Raw genomic sequence first — 15,192 nt, 5'->3', positions numbered from 1 at the left:
CGAAATCAACGAATGAACGTTTTAGTAACCACACACACGAGCTGCGTGTTCACTTTTCTTTTGTTTTTCGCCTTCAACGAACGGCTGATCACTCGGCGGACGCATTTTTTGAAGAATACAGGGTAGGCAGTTCACAAGCGATACGAGGTGTCGTTGGAAGAGTTGATTGATTGATTGCAGGGTTTAACGCGCTGACGCAACGGAGACGATGAGGCACGCCGTAGTGGAGGGCTCCGGATTAATTTTGACCACCTGGAGATCCTTAACGTGCGCCAAAATCTCGTACACACGGGCTCGTTGGAAGAGTGTCGTATCTGATAAGGGTCTCTGATTTCGGTTTATGCTAGATTCTGCAGTCTCCCTGTGTCATGACTCATATGACGATGTTTCGAAGAAGAGTTTGGACACGGACGCGGATTACTCTATAAGCCCATCATCGCGCTTCTCGTGGAGGATAAATGTAACAGATGAATCTTTGCGAGCGCTCACCTCGTGACAAGACGACCCAGCATTAAATTTGTCTTCGTGTGCTGACTCCAGAGTGTAATTTTGCATTATCCATCGTACTTGTTTGGTACAATATTTGCGAAATTTATGCCGCATTGGCTTGTTCAGTGTACTGATCAATATCTGATATGTGATATTGGCAAGCGTAACTTGCGTGCTGTCAGGTATGAGTGCTCCGCTAGATTTTGTAAGCGCCCAAAGCCGATTTACATCATAGTGTGTATGGCCACAACATGACCATCGGGGGAAACACTCCTTACGGAGACACTGCCACTAAATTTCAAAGCAGCGGAATTGCAATGAGCTACATGCAAATGCCGGTTTCGGGACGCCGGCCTGTGATACACGCCCGGCGCTCATATAGACCTCACTAAGATCGCGTCATAAACATTTATACTCTCGTAAACACACCACGCTTGCAAACAGAGTGCCTGCTCCACGTTATTCTGTATTTCGAACGCGTACAAACGGTAAATCGCTGTCTTGTACGAGCACCAAAAGCAACGGCGACAGGGGGGAGCGGGCCGGGGACTCCCGCGCCTGCTTTCGAAACGGGCCGCTAGGGGGATTTCAGTGGCGCCCCTACAGGCCGCGCTCGAGGCGTATAGTATGTGCTGGCAAGAAGGCATTCTCGGCAATTCAACGACCAACTGCACACTATAGTCCGCAGTATTCAGCAAGAGAGCCACTCAGAAACATGTAGAATGGAAACAGCTTGTAAGGTCATGAAAAAGTTGGTTGAACACGTAACTCCAAACATCAACCGTGCAACGTACGTGAAGATGCGAAGAAGAATGTATACGAAGACAGTTCACAATGAAAAGATGAGTACAAACATGCTAATGAGTTCCACTGTAGGACGTGATAAATCCCCGAACTGAGCACTAACCAGATGACCAAATGCAAGCTCTCTCCAAGCATATTCTGCCAACAAAGCAGGAGGCAAGCTGGCAGGAATGAGAGACTCTCCTCACAGATTTTTTGGCACAACCCCAGATCACGCAGTTCCATACTAACATACGCCAGAAGTAAATCGGTCACTACAATCACGTGCCATTGTAGGCACTTTGCAATGTTCCTCTCCTGCTTGGCTTGGCTAGACTTGTGGCTTCTTGCTTCTCTCGAAGGCAAAACCAATAAAAATGGTGACTTTTTCTCTCTTGTTCATTTTCTCCTAAATAATCCTTGACAACTAATTCCTTTGGGGCTCTATTTTTTTTAATATTAAACCAACTTTAAACAATCTTTTCCAACTGTGCATGTTGGTGAGCCATAGCAAGTAAGGATAGAACGTTTCTCCACAGTACATGACTGAATGCTCGCTGAAGCGCGGCTCGCTTGTGCAGTGACGCCGGACTTCCCTCTAGTATATAGTATTAGTATGAAACTCTATGCCCCACACTACGATGAACGATCACCAGAGGCCATCGCTTCACTACCCCAACACACCAAAAAACAGGGAGACAACCGTAGTTTCATACTACTGTATATTAGACGGAAATCTAGTGCCGGTGTCTAGGCAAGCCGCGCTTCAGCAATTCTGCCCTCATGTACCAGGTAGGCACGTTCCACTTGGCCTTGGCATGGCTCATGAACAGGCTGAAAAGTTGCCTGTGGCTGCAAAAAAGCAGCAGTTTTATTGTGAATGATTACTTAAATTTGTCTAGCTATTGTAAAAATGGAGCTCTAAAAAGGTTTATTTGCGAGGGATTATTTAGAAGCTTCACTCAAGACGAACAGGAAAATGTCACAATTTTTCGGTGATTTTGGCTTCAAGAGGTACTCAAGAGGTCCTCAAGAGGCCCTCAAAAGGTACTCAATCCAAGTAGGCAAGGAACATCGCTGCTATGGCGGCTTCGACGACAGTACTCAATTGCAGTGACAGATTTACATCTAGTATATATTATTAGTATCACACTCCATGGAGACCACGGACAGAGGGTCGATCAGCGCTTGGAGGGCACGCCCGTGCGCCGGCTGAGGATGACGTAGTCGACGGCGTCCCCCTCCGGGCTTGTCTCGTCCCGGCGGTACCCCAGCGCCTTCTGGTAGAAGGCCAGGGCCCCCGTGTTGCTCTTGAAGACGGTGAGGACCGTCTTGCACATGCGGAAGTGGGCGGCTATCTTGTCCAGCAGCCGCATCAGGTGTGTGCCCAGGCCCCGTCGTTGCACGCGCGCCTCCAGCTGCAGCTCGTAGCAGTACAGCACCGACATGCCGCCATCCATGTCGAAGCTGCACCCACAACCAGAGATAACAGAACCTGCTTAAATGGTTGGTTTGTAAAATGGTTGGCTAGTAAAAATTAAAGCCGGTCTACTCAACGTGAAAGCTGTCAAAAGTGCAGAGCAGTGATTCGTCATAATAGGCTGTAGCGCCGTTATCCGCTCACTGCTACCACCCAATGCAACTCAAACTTCCCGCGTGCACAGTGCTCGCACGCCCCCTGCCTGAAACTGCGCCAGCGGGAGTTCTCTTCTCTTTGTGCTTGCTTTTCCTCCCGCACGTGCTGGGATTACACTCCCACTTTTTTTGCTTACTATCGTACAAACCAACCCAACGAGCATTGCTAACTAAATGAACGCGGGTGCAGCCGGTTAATTACGTATATTTTGCCTCAAATGTACATACGGGTTTCTTTGCGCTAAACAACCAGGGTGATGTATGACAAGTGCCAGTGGTTCATGAGTTTTGAACGCTTATGACTATACAAACCGCTTGGCTTACAAAGCCTCCGGGTTACGCCACGACAACAGCCGCCAATGGTACGCCGTGGAGCTCTACTTGGGTCCAGCAAGTGAGCTACGACGACAAGGCGAGCCCCTAAACTGCTCTGCACTTAAAAGAATAGGAAGCCAAACAGATGAGGACAAAGGTAGGCACAAACGACCGTTACAGGCTCCTGTATACGTCATTCGTGTCTACCTTCACCCTCATCTTTTTACCGGCCCATTCTTTTCAATGCCCAGAGAGAGGTCGGCAGAAGATTTTCTTCCGGTGCACCCAAAAGACCTCTCGAGTCCCAAGTATCGGCTACCTCAAGCTTGACACACAACACCGTTTGGTCAATGTCTGTGCTCCTCTGTGTGACTGCGATTCAACCCACAGCAGAGCTAGCTAATCGGAAACCGAAATACAGTCGAATCCCGCTACAACGAAACTGATGGGACAAGCAAAAAATTTCGTTGAAGCGAAAATTCGTTGAGGCGAAATCTGCCCTAACACAGCATGGAAGGGCAAGAAAAATAGCATGGTATATTTCCGCATCATTGGCAGCATAATACAATGTTTAGAAAAAAGAGTGACGCGCAGTAACGTCGTGTTTAGTCAGATAACAAAAATACCAATGGTTATCTGTTTTTTTTACCAGCATGCAAAGGGAGCGATACTGTGGAGAAGGGGGGAGGTGAAGAAATGCAGGCGCAAAGCGTATTGCTGTACAACAAAGGAGTTTCCACCGAGCTGATTACTTGCAGTTAGCTGCTACATGGTTGGAAGCCCCCCTCTCGCTTGTGGCAGGAACGGCGCCGTTATCTTAATTATCTTCTGACTACCTAGGCACAGCAGCAACTGACCTTGGCAGGCAAGCCGCGCTATCGCGACTGCCCGCTCGCGACTAAGATAGGATGACGTGGGTTCAAGACTGAACACGAAAAGATTATTTTTGCTCTTGACTTTAAAGAATTGTAGAAGGGAAACTGCAAGGGCAGCTGCTTACAACACACACATGACGGCGCTGCGCCAGCAGCCATGCCAGCAGCAGAGCACATTCGCGCGATTTCAACTGGATACGGATTGGCTATAGCTCCTGCTTGGCGAACCTGGCTTGCACCTCGTGTAAAGACGGCCCGCTGCATCGTTATCACCATCACACAATGGCGTCCACCGATTAGTTTTTTTTTGTTTTGGGGGCAGTGTGGGCGCACCGCGTATGTTTTCGGTGAAACTAAGCGTCCTGAACGTTTAAAAAGTTACAGATAGCTGGCGCTATGCTTATTTTATTGTAAAATAATTGTTCAAACTCAGCCCAAATCATCAAAAATTTCGTTGAAGCGAAAGCAAGCCCGACAAATGGTTCGTTGTGGCGAAGACTTTGTTGCATTGACTTCTATGGCTAGCTGACGGGGACTTGGAAATATTTTGTTGAAACGGAAATTTCGTTGAAGCGGATTTCGTTGTAGCAGGATCAGACTGTACAAGTTTCAAATTTTGGGAGTTTGCCCGAAATTTGAAAATTTGAAGCACAGTAATAGTTTGGCCAACAGAGCAGGGCGACAAGAGGGAAGCAGCAAGCAGTGCTCACCGGAAGTGGACGAACCCGACGGGCTCTCCCGCTCCACCGTCTTCTTCTGCCCCTTCTTTCGAGGTGTGTGCCACCAGGTACCAGGCGTCCTTGTGCGCGAGCTCCTTGCGCTTGGCGTTCTCGCTCCAGCCCCAATGGCTGGCCTCATACAGCGCCTGCATGTTCTCCGCCACCAGCTGGAAGGCCCACTCGCGCTCCGCCGGGAGAGCCTCCGAGGCACGCACGCACCTCACCCGCACCTGCAATGCACACGGGTCTCTCAGCCGCCACATCTCTCCACGCTTGGAAGCACTCGAGTCCTGTGGTCATGAGAAAATTTGGAGGCCAGCATGTGTGGTGGGCAAAGGCAGACAGCAGCGAGTTGCAGGGACAATAGGAAACCGTGAAGAGAGGAAGTTAGAGGGGCCACGAAGGCAAAACACGTATGGATCATTAGAAAGACTGCCTCGTCCCAATGACAAGGCCAATTTTATCAAAAAAATTTCAAACACAGGAGAACCGCGCTATATACTGTTTTTCAGTGCTGAATTTTCCTGGGCGTTATGTAAGCTTCTGCCAGCCCCAACAAGGCTCCCGTAAGGTCCAATGCACTGGGATCCCCACCGTTGCATCACAATTCCGTAGAAACGTTCCCGTACAATGAGTCGCCATTTTGAATTTACACAAGTCTTGGCCTGGCTTAACTACGGAACTGGCTACATGGAGCCGTGTGATGGGCTATTACACATGGAGCTTCATACCAATATATACTGTATTTACTCGCGTAATGAACCCACTTTTTTTCCCCGAACAATCGACATGAATTTGGGGGGAGGGCTCATTATGCGGGAAAAAATTTCAACAGATTTTTAAAAGTTGAAATTTCATACAACAAAGCTGCTAGAGAATCACTATCAGAGCCTTATCATTTTTGTAAAAACATGTCGGTAATTATTCAATCAAATTTCTTTTTTACTTCCAACTAATCGCAACGGAGCTGTCCTCGCTCAAGTCGCTCGCGGTTTGACATTCATTGTCAGCCCGCAGCCCACCATCTTCCCGGCTATCAAGGCTCTCCAACACTTTTTCCCCCACACCGGGAAACTTTTCTTTGGGGCTGTGGAACACACGGGGATCCCTTTTCATCGCCCAAAAACGTCTCGCACGCACTGGGTCAACACTGAAATGCCGCCAAGCCACGCAGCTTCCATGTGCATCAAAGCATGCTGCACCACCTTCAGTTTAAAACCGGCTGTGTAGCTCACATACTAGCCCATCGTACAGCGCGCGCCAGGAGCACAAAAAAAGGTCGGAACACAGCTGAACAACAAAACCACGGAGCGTAACCGCGGAGCAGCAAGAGCAGAGGGGTGCAGAGTACGTTTACTGCTTTGTTCGCACACCACAATGTTTTCATGACGCAAGAAGGTCTGTTTTGTATTCAAAAGGTGGCGCTACGCAAGCGCGGAAATTTTAAATTGTGAGCCAGGCCATTCGTGCTCACGTCTCCGGCTACCGTTGAGATTTCTTTTTTGTTATAATGCGTTTTTAGCATTTCTGCGCGTACTCTAGCGTGATGCCAGGTTGGTGCGATCGTCTACGGCATCAGCAACGATGCTGAGATAAAAGGATATTCTCGCTGCATCTTGTATTCATTCAAAGTGACAAAAAGTAAATTCGCAAGAAGAAAAGTTGGGGGAGGGTTCATTACGTGAGTGGGTTCATTATGCCAGGGGTTTTCGGAGCAGTTTTCTGAGCAGCAAAATTTCGATTTTGGAGCAGAAGAATCTTGATTTTGAGCATTTAGGGACATTTATTACATCATCTTGTGAGCTTAAAAAATCCTAATTGTAGCAATTTGAAGGGTCAAGTACACATTCCAATCAGATTTGAATACACAGAACACTGAAACAGCCTTACATGAAAGAATATTTCAAGAGTATCCCAAAGTTCTAACTGCACTACCTTCTTCCTTACTAGTGATATTGTGTTGCAGCTGTATGCAACACTGACAACAAAACTGCCCTTAACATTATCAAATTTAAGGGATCTGCAATTGTGGCGTGTGTTTTTACCATTTCAATGCTAAAATTATTATTTTTGTAATCTCAGGCTGCGTTGTACGAACGAGTGTAGTCACGGCAGCAGTTGAGCAACTTCGAGCTAACGGTCGCATAGCCCAACCAACCTACCCGTTGCAGTCCATGGGGCGCACATTCACCCCATGGTCTTTTGAGTAGCGTTACTGTTTTGCCACCTAGATTTTGAAATTAAATTTCACTTCGCACACATCAAGTGTTATTAGTCCCATGCTATGGCAACCATGCAGTCCTGCAGCCATTGGGCGCTGCCTGAACAGGTCGCGGCGCCGCAGCACAGTCCGCAACTTTCGTGTCGACCGTTCCACCCCCGAGGCTCGCAATCACGCTTCGAAGCACAGCAACATCTCAGCATTTTATAACACCACAGTGAGCCAAAAAGTTCACTTCACGAACCCGATTATAGATGCACGCACCGCGTTTCACACTCCAGGACAAGCCACGCGGAAGTCTTAGGCCCCACATTTCAATTAACTTTTTTTCGAGCCGCGCAACTTCTCATAATCTCGCACCAATCTCATAACGTCACTGTTCAGAGCCACAACTGATAGAATTAATACACTGGAACCCAGCTGATTGTGTAAAATAAACCAGGGAGAATATCGGCGATGCGCACTGAACACGTGAAGTAGGCAGTAGCAGCCGGATCAGGCGGTGTCCATGTTTGTAGCCACAGCGATGCCCGATCAGGAAGGCCGTTTCATCGAACCCGGACGTAAAGCCAATCGTGTTTTAGAAGCTATCGTTTGCCTCATTTCAGTCCTATTTTTGCCATGTCTGTGTTTGCAATTGACCGACAACAAAAGTGGTGACATAGATGCGCGAGGCTTTTGTCCCCGCCGGAACTGACATGAGCATCGAAATGCGTGCCTTTCGGGCTCTTCTGGAGCAGTTTGGCGCAATTTTCGCAAATTTTGGAGCAGCTTGGCGCAGGAAAATGGAATTGTATCAAAAAGGCGCAATATGCGCAGCTGTCTCACGCCTGTTATGCGAGTAAATACAGTACTACAGGGAAATCTGGCGCTGCAGTCGCAGGCCATCATGGGTGCCGTCTTCGCAGCTAGCGATGTTCCTCGCCTACTTGGCTTAATTACCCACCAGGCTTCTTTCTTAGTCTCACAGCCAAATTAATAAAAAGTGGTAACACCTTTTTTGTTCATCTTGCATGAAGCTTCTAAGTAATCCCTTACAAATAAATCCTTTCGGAGCTTTAATTTTGTAATAGCGAAACATATTGATGAACCTTCTAGACTAATTTGTTGCCTTTTTTGCGGCCAGAGCCAACTTTCCAGCCTGTTCGTGAGCCGTGCCAAGGACAAGTGGAACGTGCCTGTCCAATACATGACGTGACGCTCACTGAAGCGCGGTTTCCGTAGACAGTGGTGCCAGATTTCCCTCTAGTGTATATTAGTATCAAACTCTACGCTATCACATACACCCTAGCACCACTGCACGGTGATGATCATTTGTCATTCTCCGTGAGCATCATCATGCTTTTTTTTAACAAAAGTGGAAAGTGCTTTCACTTGAGAAAAAGCTCAACATTCTGAGAACAGTCAACGAGTAGCCAGCACGGAGGAGAGCCAACATTGCTAAATACCCGGAAGTACCACCCTCGGCACTACACAGCATTGTCTTGAAGCAGGCCACGGTAGAATGGAATGAAACGCTTTTCAGCCATAAAGCTTAGCAGGGTAGTGGCACCAAGCCCGCACGTTGTTCAAGCAAGCTTGTGCTGCCAGAGGGAATGGCAAGCTTCCATACTTCATTTTTTTAAGGTTTGAAAGGCATCAGTGTATAAATCAAGGGTTTTAAGCTGAAACTGGACTGTTTTCATCCATCGTTCGAGTATTCCTCACTGCTGTTACGTTTTTATTCCTCTGTGGAGTGAAAAATGCATATACTGGGTTCCACTATATTGAAGAAAGCGTATGAAGCAGTGGCGAATCCCCTCAGCCACTTTCCGCCAACATCTCTATGACGTCACGGAGGCTTGTTCGTGCGATTGGCGGCCGGTACCCAAGCCACCGTCAAAAACATGACTAGGTGATTGTAGTGGGGCGTCTACTTCTGCGTGATCATATCCCTTGAATGTTAGCATGCAGTTAACAACACTGACAATTACGGTTTTAGTGCTGGCCTATACTACGTCACTCCTGCACATATTACACCAGTGCGGTGCAAATTTGAAATTTTTTTAATATATTTGCATTCTTTTTTTTTTAGTTATAAGAACGTCTTTCATGGCTGGAATGTAGCTGAGTGAGTTACCAAAACCTAAATCTTTCAGACTAAACAAAGTTGTACTTTCTGTTCATGGTCCCTTTGACGTGGAAAACTGGGAGCGCTTGGTACATGATCCAAAAAAGCTGCACTAAAAAAGAAAAACAGAAAATGACAGAGACAAGATGACGAGGGCTGCACAACAACAAAAGCTGCACAACAAAAAAAAAGGACAAGGACAGAGACAGAACAATGAGGACTGTGCTGAAGTCATCAGCACAGTCCTCATCATCCTGTCTCTGTCCTCGTCTTTTTTGTTGTTGTTGTGCAGCTTTTTGGATCACAGACGCGCATGCTGGCACACAGGTCTCTCAGTTGCCGCATCCTTGCACACATGAACACCACCTGACAACCAGAAAATCTGGTGGACAAGGTAGAGAGCACCAAGTTGGAGGATGACAAAGGAGACAATGAAAAATGAAGGATGAGACAACGACACACAAAACAAAAATGAGAGACCGGAAAGACAGCCACCTGCAGGAATGTTTCTTGTTGCTCGACTTTTTTCTTTTCTTTTGCAATGAAGCTGTTTATGGCCAGGGTTTGGTGCATTTTTGTTCCGAGTCCTCAAAAAAACACCTTGTGGCAGAGCCAACTTCCTCCATGTGTCTTTGAACCGTGAGGCATCCTATGGAGCAAGGCATCTGTGTGTGTGCTTTTGTCTGTTTGTGTGTTTGCTTGCTTATTATAGATGGCTGCTGCCAAAGGAGCCGTCCACTGGAGTAGCTAAACTCTGCCAGAAAAGCAGACGACAGAAAACCAGGAAGACACTGCCCTCCATTTTGAATTCCACTCCTCATCTGTCATCACGACAGGGAAACTGCATTTAATCCAGACTCCCAGACACTGAGAACGTCGAAAATTTTCAGGCTTGGGGGATGATGTGTAGAAGTGCCATGCCCCCGGTTCTCCACCATGAACGGTTATCTCCACTTTCCAATTCCAGACCACCCACCGCAATGGAATGACGTCGAGGAACAGCCAGTCATAGCACGACTTCCGCCTGGAGTCCATACTTCTGCTCAAAATTCCATCACTTCAGGTTTGCCGGCCATCGACCTTTACAGAAAGGAATGGCTCATGACTTTGCTGTTTCTGTCATCCTTTCACACACATCCTTTGTTGTAGAGCAGCACCCCAAACAAAGAACCAAGCCATGTTTATAGCAAGCAAAGAGCAAAGTGAAGAGTCGGGCAGTGGAAGGCGCATACCCTCAGGTCGTCGTGCGAGTATTCAGCGGGTTCAGCAAGAGCAGCTTGCAGCGGGTCCTTGGTCTCATTGGCCGTGCGCACAAGCAGTGGGCCAATATTGACTTGCTTGGTGGCCTTTCGTCGCACCATGCTTGCAGGTGATCACTCCTCTCGACCACAACCAACTTGAAAGGGGAAGCAAAGTGTACAATTATCACACACGAGCCAACAAACAACGGTCACACTTACAAGGCAGATTTTCTAACCCCCTGGTTCCTCTGTTCCCACTGTGCAGTACTTGATTGCTATGAACCCTACCTAGATGCCAGCCACATAGCCAACCATGTCTCATGAGGGTGCAATTAAATCAAGCCTCGCAGCTATAACCAGTGCATAGCAGACAATAGGAAAAACCGAAAGTAAAGCCAGGAGCAATGGTGATAGCGAGTAGCCCATCACTTTTTCCGGCTCGTAATCCTAAGCTTTACACAGAGCGTGATATTTCGGGCACACACAGACTGCAGTTTATAGTGGGCTTGCGGCATTGATTTGATGCCAAACGTTGTAGCCATGTGACTGACACTTCTTATTTCGCGTACAAAGCACTACTGCGCGAGAACGAACACGAAAGAGATGCTGCGTAATTTCCGCCGAATTTAATTAAAAGGCCAGCATCGGCCTAGTTCGCGATGTAGCTAGCAGCATTCAAATGACACTGATAAACGCAGGCGAACCAGATAGCAACAAATTCGTAATTGTAAATTTTTCATTAGAACAAAAAACAACAAAAAACCCTTCAGCTTCTCCATCGTACGCGCAAGTTGGAAATCTCTTGTTAGATGCTTCAACGACTCGAGCAAGTATTTACGGTAACGTTAGCTACAGCACAAGCCCGTAAGAATTAATCAGCTGTCAAAGAGCACAAATTACGCGGTTTGGGAAGAAAACGACAACAGCAAGAATTTACTCCAAAACTGTCTCAACTACGCCTTCGCAGCGCCGATTTTGAGAGGCTGTCACAACGCTGCAGCATGAAGGAACATTTGCGTTCATTTATGAAGGTCACATAAAATGTTCTCACCTTGTAATCTTTCACAAAATTACTAAAGCAAATGAAAAGAAGGCAGGTAGTACAGTCGAAGGGTTCAGCGTAGTAAACGCAGTAAACGCGCGGGAAAGTTCATTTCTGCACAGGTGGCCTTGCCGGATTGACACATCGCATTCACGTCCAAAAGACGCAACGCGTATTCATTCTTTTTTCTCAAACATACTGTATAATCTATATTTGTACCTAAGGTCAATTAAAATCCCAAATGAACAAAGCAAAAATGAAAAAAACGCACGCTGATGCAAAACTGGCATCCTCGAAGTGTGAAACAACAATTTTGTTTCTTCAATAAGGTTTCTATAAAAATATTCGTTTTATAAAAACGCTTATTCAGTGCTTGTTCGCTAATAAAAAAAAAACAAATCAAATAATTCTCATTGTTAGTTTCGGAACGGTTGCAGCGCCAACTTACCCTAGTGGCGCAAATGTGGCGGGTTATTTGAACTCGGCTCAAAGTGAATCTTCGCTCTGAGCTCTTATCCGGAGCCTACGCAGGTGGTCTAGGGTAAAACTCAAACCTCGTTATAACGAAGTTGAAGGGGAGCCGCAATTATTTAGTTATATCCATTAAATCGCCTCGCGGCCCACTGTCGCGTCCTTCGCACACGACCGCGCTTGCGAAGGAAATTGAATAGAAGACAAATAGTCAATTGCTTGCTCAGTGCGCACAATACACTGCCTAGTTTATTGCCCGCTAGACACAGCTGGAAAAAGTACGTGATGCTCCTTTGTTTCGGACATCGCAAGCGAAACACTTTTTTTTTCAGCGGTGGCCCCCGCGTTGATGCCGTTTTCGCCGCCGCCATGGGCACCGAAAAAACGACATAGAAGGTCAACCGCATCGAGTGCGTGCGACGACACTGGCATGTCGAACGCGTGGGCATGGTAGACCACGGTGTCTTCGTCGTCGCTTGCATCATCTTGTGCGGGGCTGAGCGTCGTCGCTTGCGTCATCTTGTGCGCTGACTGAGCGAAAAAGATGGCTCGCTCGGCCGCGCGTGTTGACGCGGGAGTTTTAAAACAGCGGCGCCAAACGAGTTGGGAACTCTGGGGTTTTTGTTGGAAGGGGAGACAAAAATTGTTCGTTATATCCATTGACATGTTTATTTTACTTGGCTACAATGAGGTTTCAAATGCATGGTTCTCTGTGGAGATTTCAAGGGGAATTTTATTTACTTCGTTATATTCGTTACTTCGTTATATCCCGTTACGTTATAACGAGGTTTGAGTTAATTAGCAGATACGCGCAGAATTTTCACTTGACGAAAAGCGGCAGTTGGCATAATTCGTAAAACTGCTGTATATTCATTAGGAGAAATGAAGCCGCGGCACTCGGAGGAGCGTCGGTGGCACCGTCGCAAGAGAAAAATCGCGGGCCGCAGGTGTTTCGTGCGATTATCCTCGGGTTCCGCTGATTTTTTTTTTTTTTTTTTTTGGCTTCTTAACAGCTTCGCCGTCCAACCATGTGAGGAGGGCTGATCAGTGGCAAACATGTTCTCTCTCTCTCTCTCTCTCTCTCTCTCTTGCATGTTCGCGCTAGCGCGACCTGCAGACTGCTGAGACCTAACTGGCACCATGTCAACTCTGGTGACCGGCGCGCCAAGGCTCCGACTACGCCGCGCCGAAGGCAACGACGACGATGGCGGAAGCTCCTCACGTGGCGCATGCCCACTTGCACGCCTGGACGACGCTGGGCGCTCTACACGAGGCGCAACCTCACGATATCAGTTCGACCCCAAACGCTGTCCCGGCAGGTTGTCTCTGCTTGCGCTAATGCTTTCTCGCTGTAACCTCACGGACATACGCGACCTTCTCATTTGCCGTTTATCCTGGGGCACACTGATTTCTGGCCGTCGTTTTACTTGCGTGTTACATTTTCGAATTTTCCAACACCTAATAATTCCGCTTTGTTGTTGCGTACAGGAATTTCCCAACATGGTCGTACGATCATTTTTAAGTGCATTAGTTAAACCGATTAATTAGTTTTATTCCAAATAATACGTATTTAATTCACAATAAAAATAATTAAAAGTGATAATTACAATATAATGCAATGTTCAATCGTACTTAAATAATTGTGCTTGCCACGCTTCCGTGGTATGGCGCCAACACTCCGGCCACCTGCGCCTTTTCTCTTTGGGGAATTCGGCTGCCAAAGGATACCTTCAGGTTACCGGTGACATTTTAAGTTTCGCGGAGCGGGCACCAAGCAGTGATCCCAAGCCAAAGATCGCAGTGTTTTGCCTCAGCAACAGTCACGCCGCAGGAAAGACAGCTTGTAAGACAACTCACGCATTTCTTCGCTGCCGACGCCAATGACCTCGGATAAGCGTCACAAGCAACTCACGCGGTTCAAGAGCGACTCAGAAGTGCCTCCTTCCATGAATCGCGTTGGAAAATATTTACCACATTCTTAAGTGGTTCTTTCAGTGAAGACTTCAACCCGATTACTACGTACGGGGAGGTACTGAAGTGCTTCCGGGACTCCCGGAGACGATACCCTGGGCCTCACTCGAACCTCTCTAGGCAAGAGGCAGTACTGTTCAGACAATTGCAAGTGCGTGCGACGTGGACCCCTGTATGGGCGAAACACGTCCACCCCGAACTACAGCTGAGTGATGTGTGTGTGCTGTGCAGTGCTAGTCGCGCTACTATGGCGCACATGCTATGGACATGTGCTGCGACTCCGGACCCAACAGACGTGCTTCCACCCCATCTTGCTCGTGCGGTGGACAAGGAAGACTTAGTCTCTCAACAGGGAGCCGTCCAGTTCGCGATGGAGGCCCTCCAACGCCAGCACTCATAGATGCTGCCTCCCCTACAGGAGGCTGGTATCTGCGACTAATTTAGCCGGCCAATAAAGATGTTGTTAAGTAATTTGACTCTCGGGTACTCAGAGTTATATGTGGCCTTTAGAAAAGAACTGAACCCCATCCTTGGCATGGCCTTCCAAGACATAAGAAAACAAAAACGACTACGTACCGCCCTCCATGCGAACGAGCCACTTAGCCTTAATCCCCAAAAAGTATCGACCGATTCCGCACCCGATGTCGCTGATTATCGGCCGAGCCTCCTCGCAACATATACAAGATCCTCGCCCGAATTCCAGCCGGACGGCTGGAGAGCGCAGTAGTTGGTCCGTATACCAGACGAGCCGTTTCAGAGGGCGGTCCATTAACTCCAACCTACATCACATGAGGGTCGCCTGTGAGACGGCAGAATCAGGCTTTCTACCTTCGGCGGTTGTTCAACTCGACCTAAGGGTGGCATTTGATCAGGTAGACCACATATTTTTACTTGGTCTCCTCCAACACTGTGACATTGGGGGCACAATGATCGAGTGGATCAAAGCATGCTATGCCGACATTTCTACCAGCGTTGTAATAAATGGGACGGTGGGCGCACGCTCATAGACATACTTAAGTCTGTGCCTCAAGGCTTCCCCATGTCACCTATTTTATTCACATTTTACCTTGAGCCACTGGGCCGTATGAACCAATTGCATCCAAGGTCATAAATGGCCTCACGCTGGGAAGCGAGGAGCTCCGTGTTCTCTCCTACGCCGATTATATGTGGCGTAGGAGAGAACACCAAGATCGTTTGCACACAAAGATCACAAGTGGGCGAGGTAATCTTGCTAGCGAACCAGTTGTGCCACTTTTCAGGAGCAGAAATTAACCTCTTCAAGTCGAGGGGAGCCTGGTTGGGGTGAATGGGCATTCCGAA

At 47.7% G+C, this 15,192-nt stretch overlaps 1 protein-coding gene across 1 annotated transcript; it reads right to left on the bottom strand.

The window, feature by feature from the left end:
- Window positions 1-1,207: 1,207 nt before the first annotated feature.
- Naa40 (N-alpha-acetyltransferase 40) lies at window positions 1,208-11,654 on the bottom strand. Its single transcript, XM_077704888.1, has 4 exons — window positions 11,440-11,654; window positions 10,380-10,543; window positions 4,808-5,046; window positions 1,208-2,739 (listed from the first exon to the last, which is right to left on the bottom strand). Exons 2-4 carry the CDS (start codon window positions 10,506-10,508, stop codon window positions 2,454-2,456), a joined length of 654 nt encoding a protein of 217 aa, XP_077561014.1. The 5' UTR covers window positions 10,509-10,543; window positions 11,440-11,654; the 3' UTR covers window positions 1,208-2,453.
- Window positions 11,655-15,192: the final 3,538 nt, after the last annotated feature.

The sequence above is a fragment of the Haemaphysalis longicornis genome, unplaced genomic scaffold (assembly GCF_048455015.1).
Source record: "Haemaphysalis longicornis isolate Haplotype H1 unplaced genomic scaffold, Haemaphysalis longicornis Haplotype H1 scaffold_3, whole genome shotgun sequence".
Taxonomy (NCBI): Eukaryota; Metazoa; Arthropoda; class Arachnida; order Ixodida; family Ixodidae; genus Haemaphysalis; species Haemaphysalis longicornis.
Note: the sequence above shows the minus strand (reverse complement) of the source record. Positions and strands in the feature narration are given on the sequence as shown.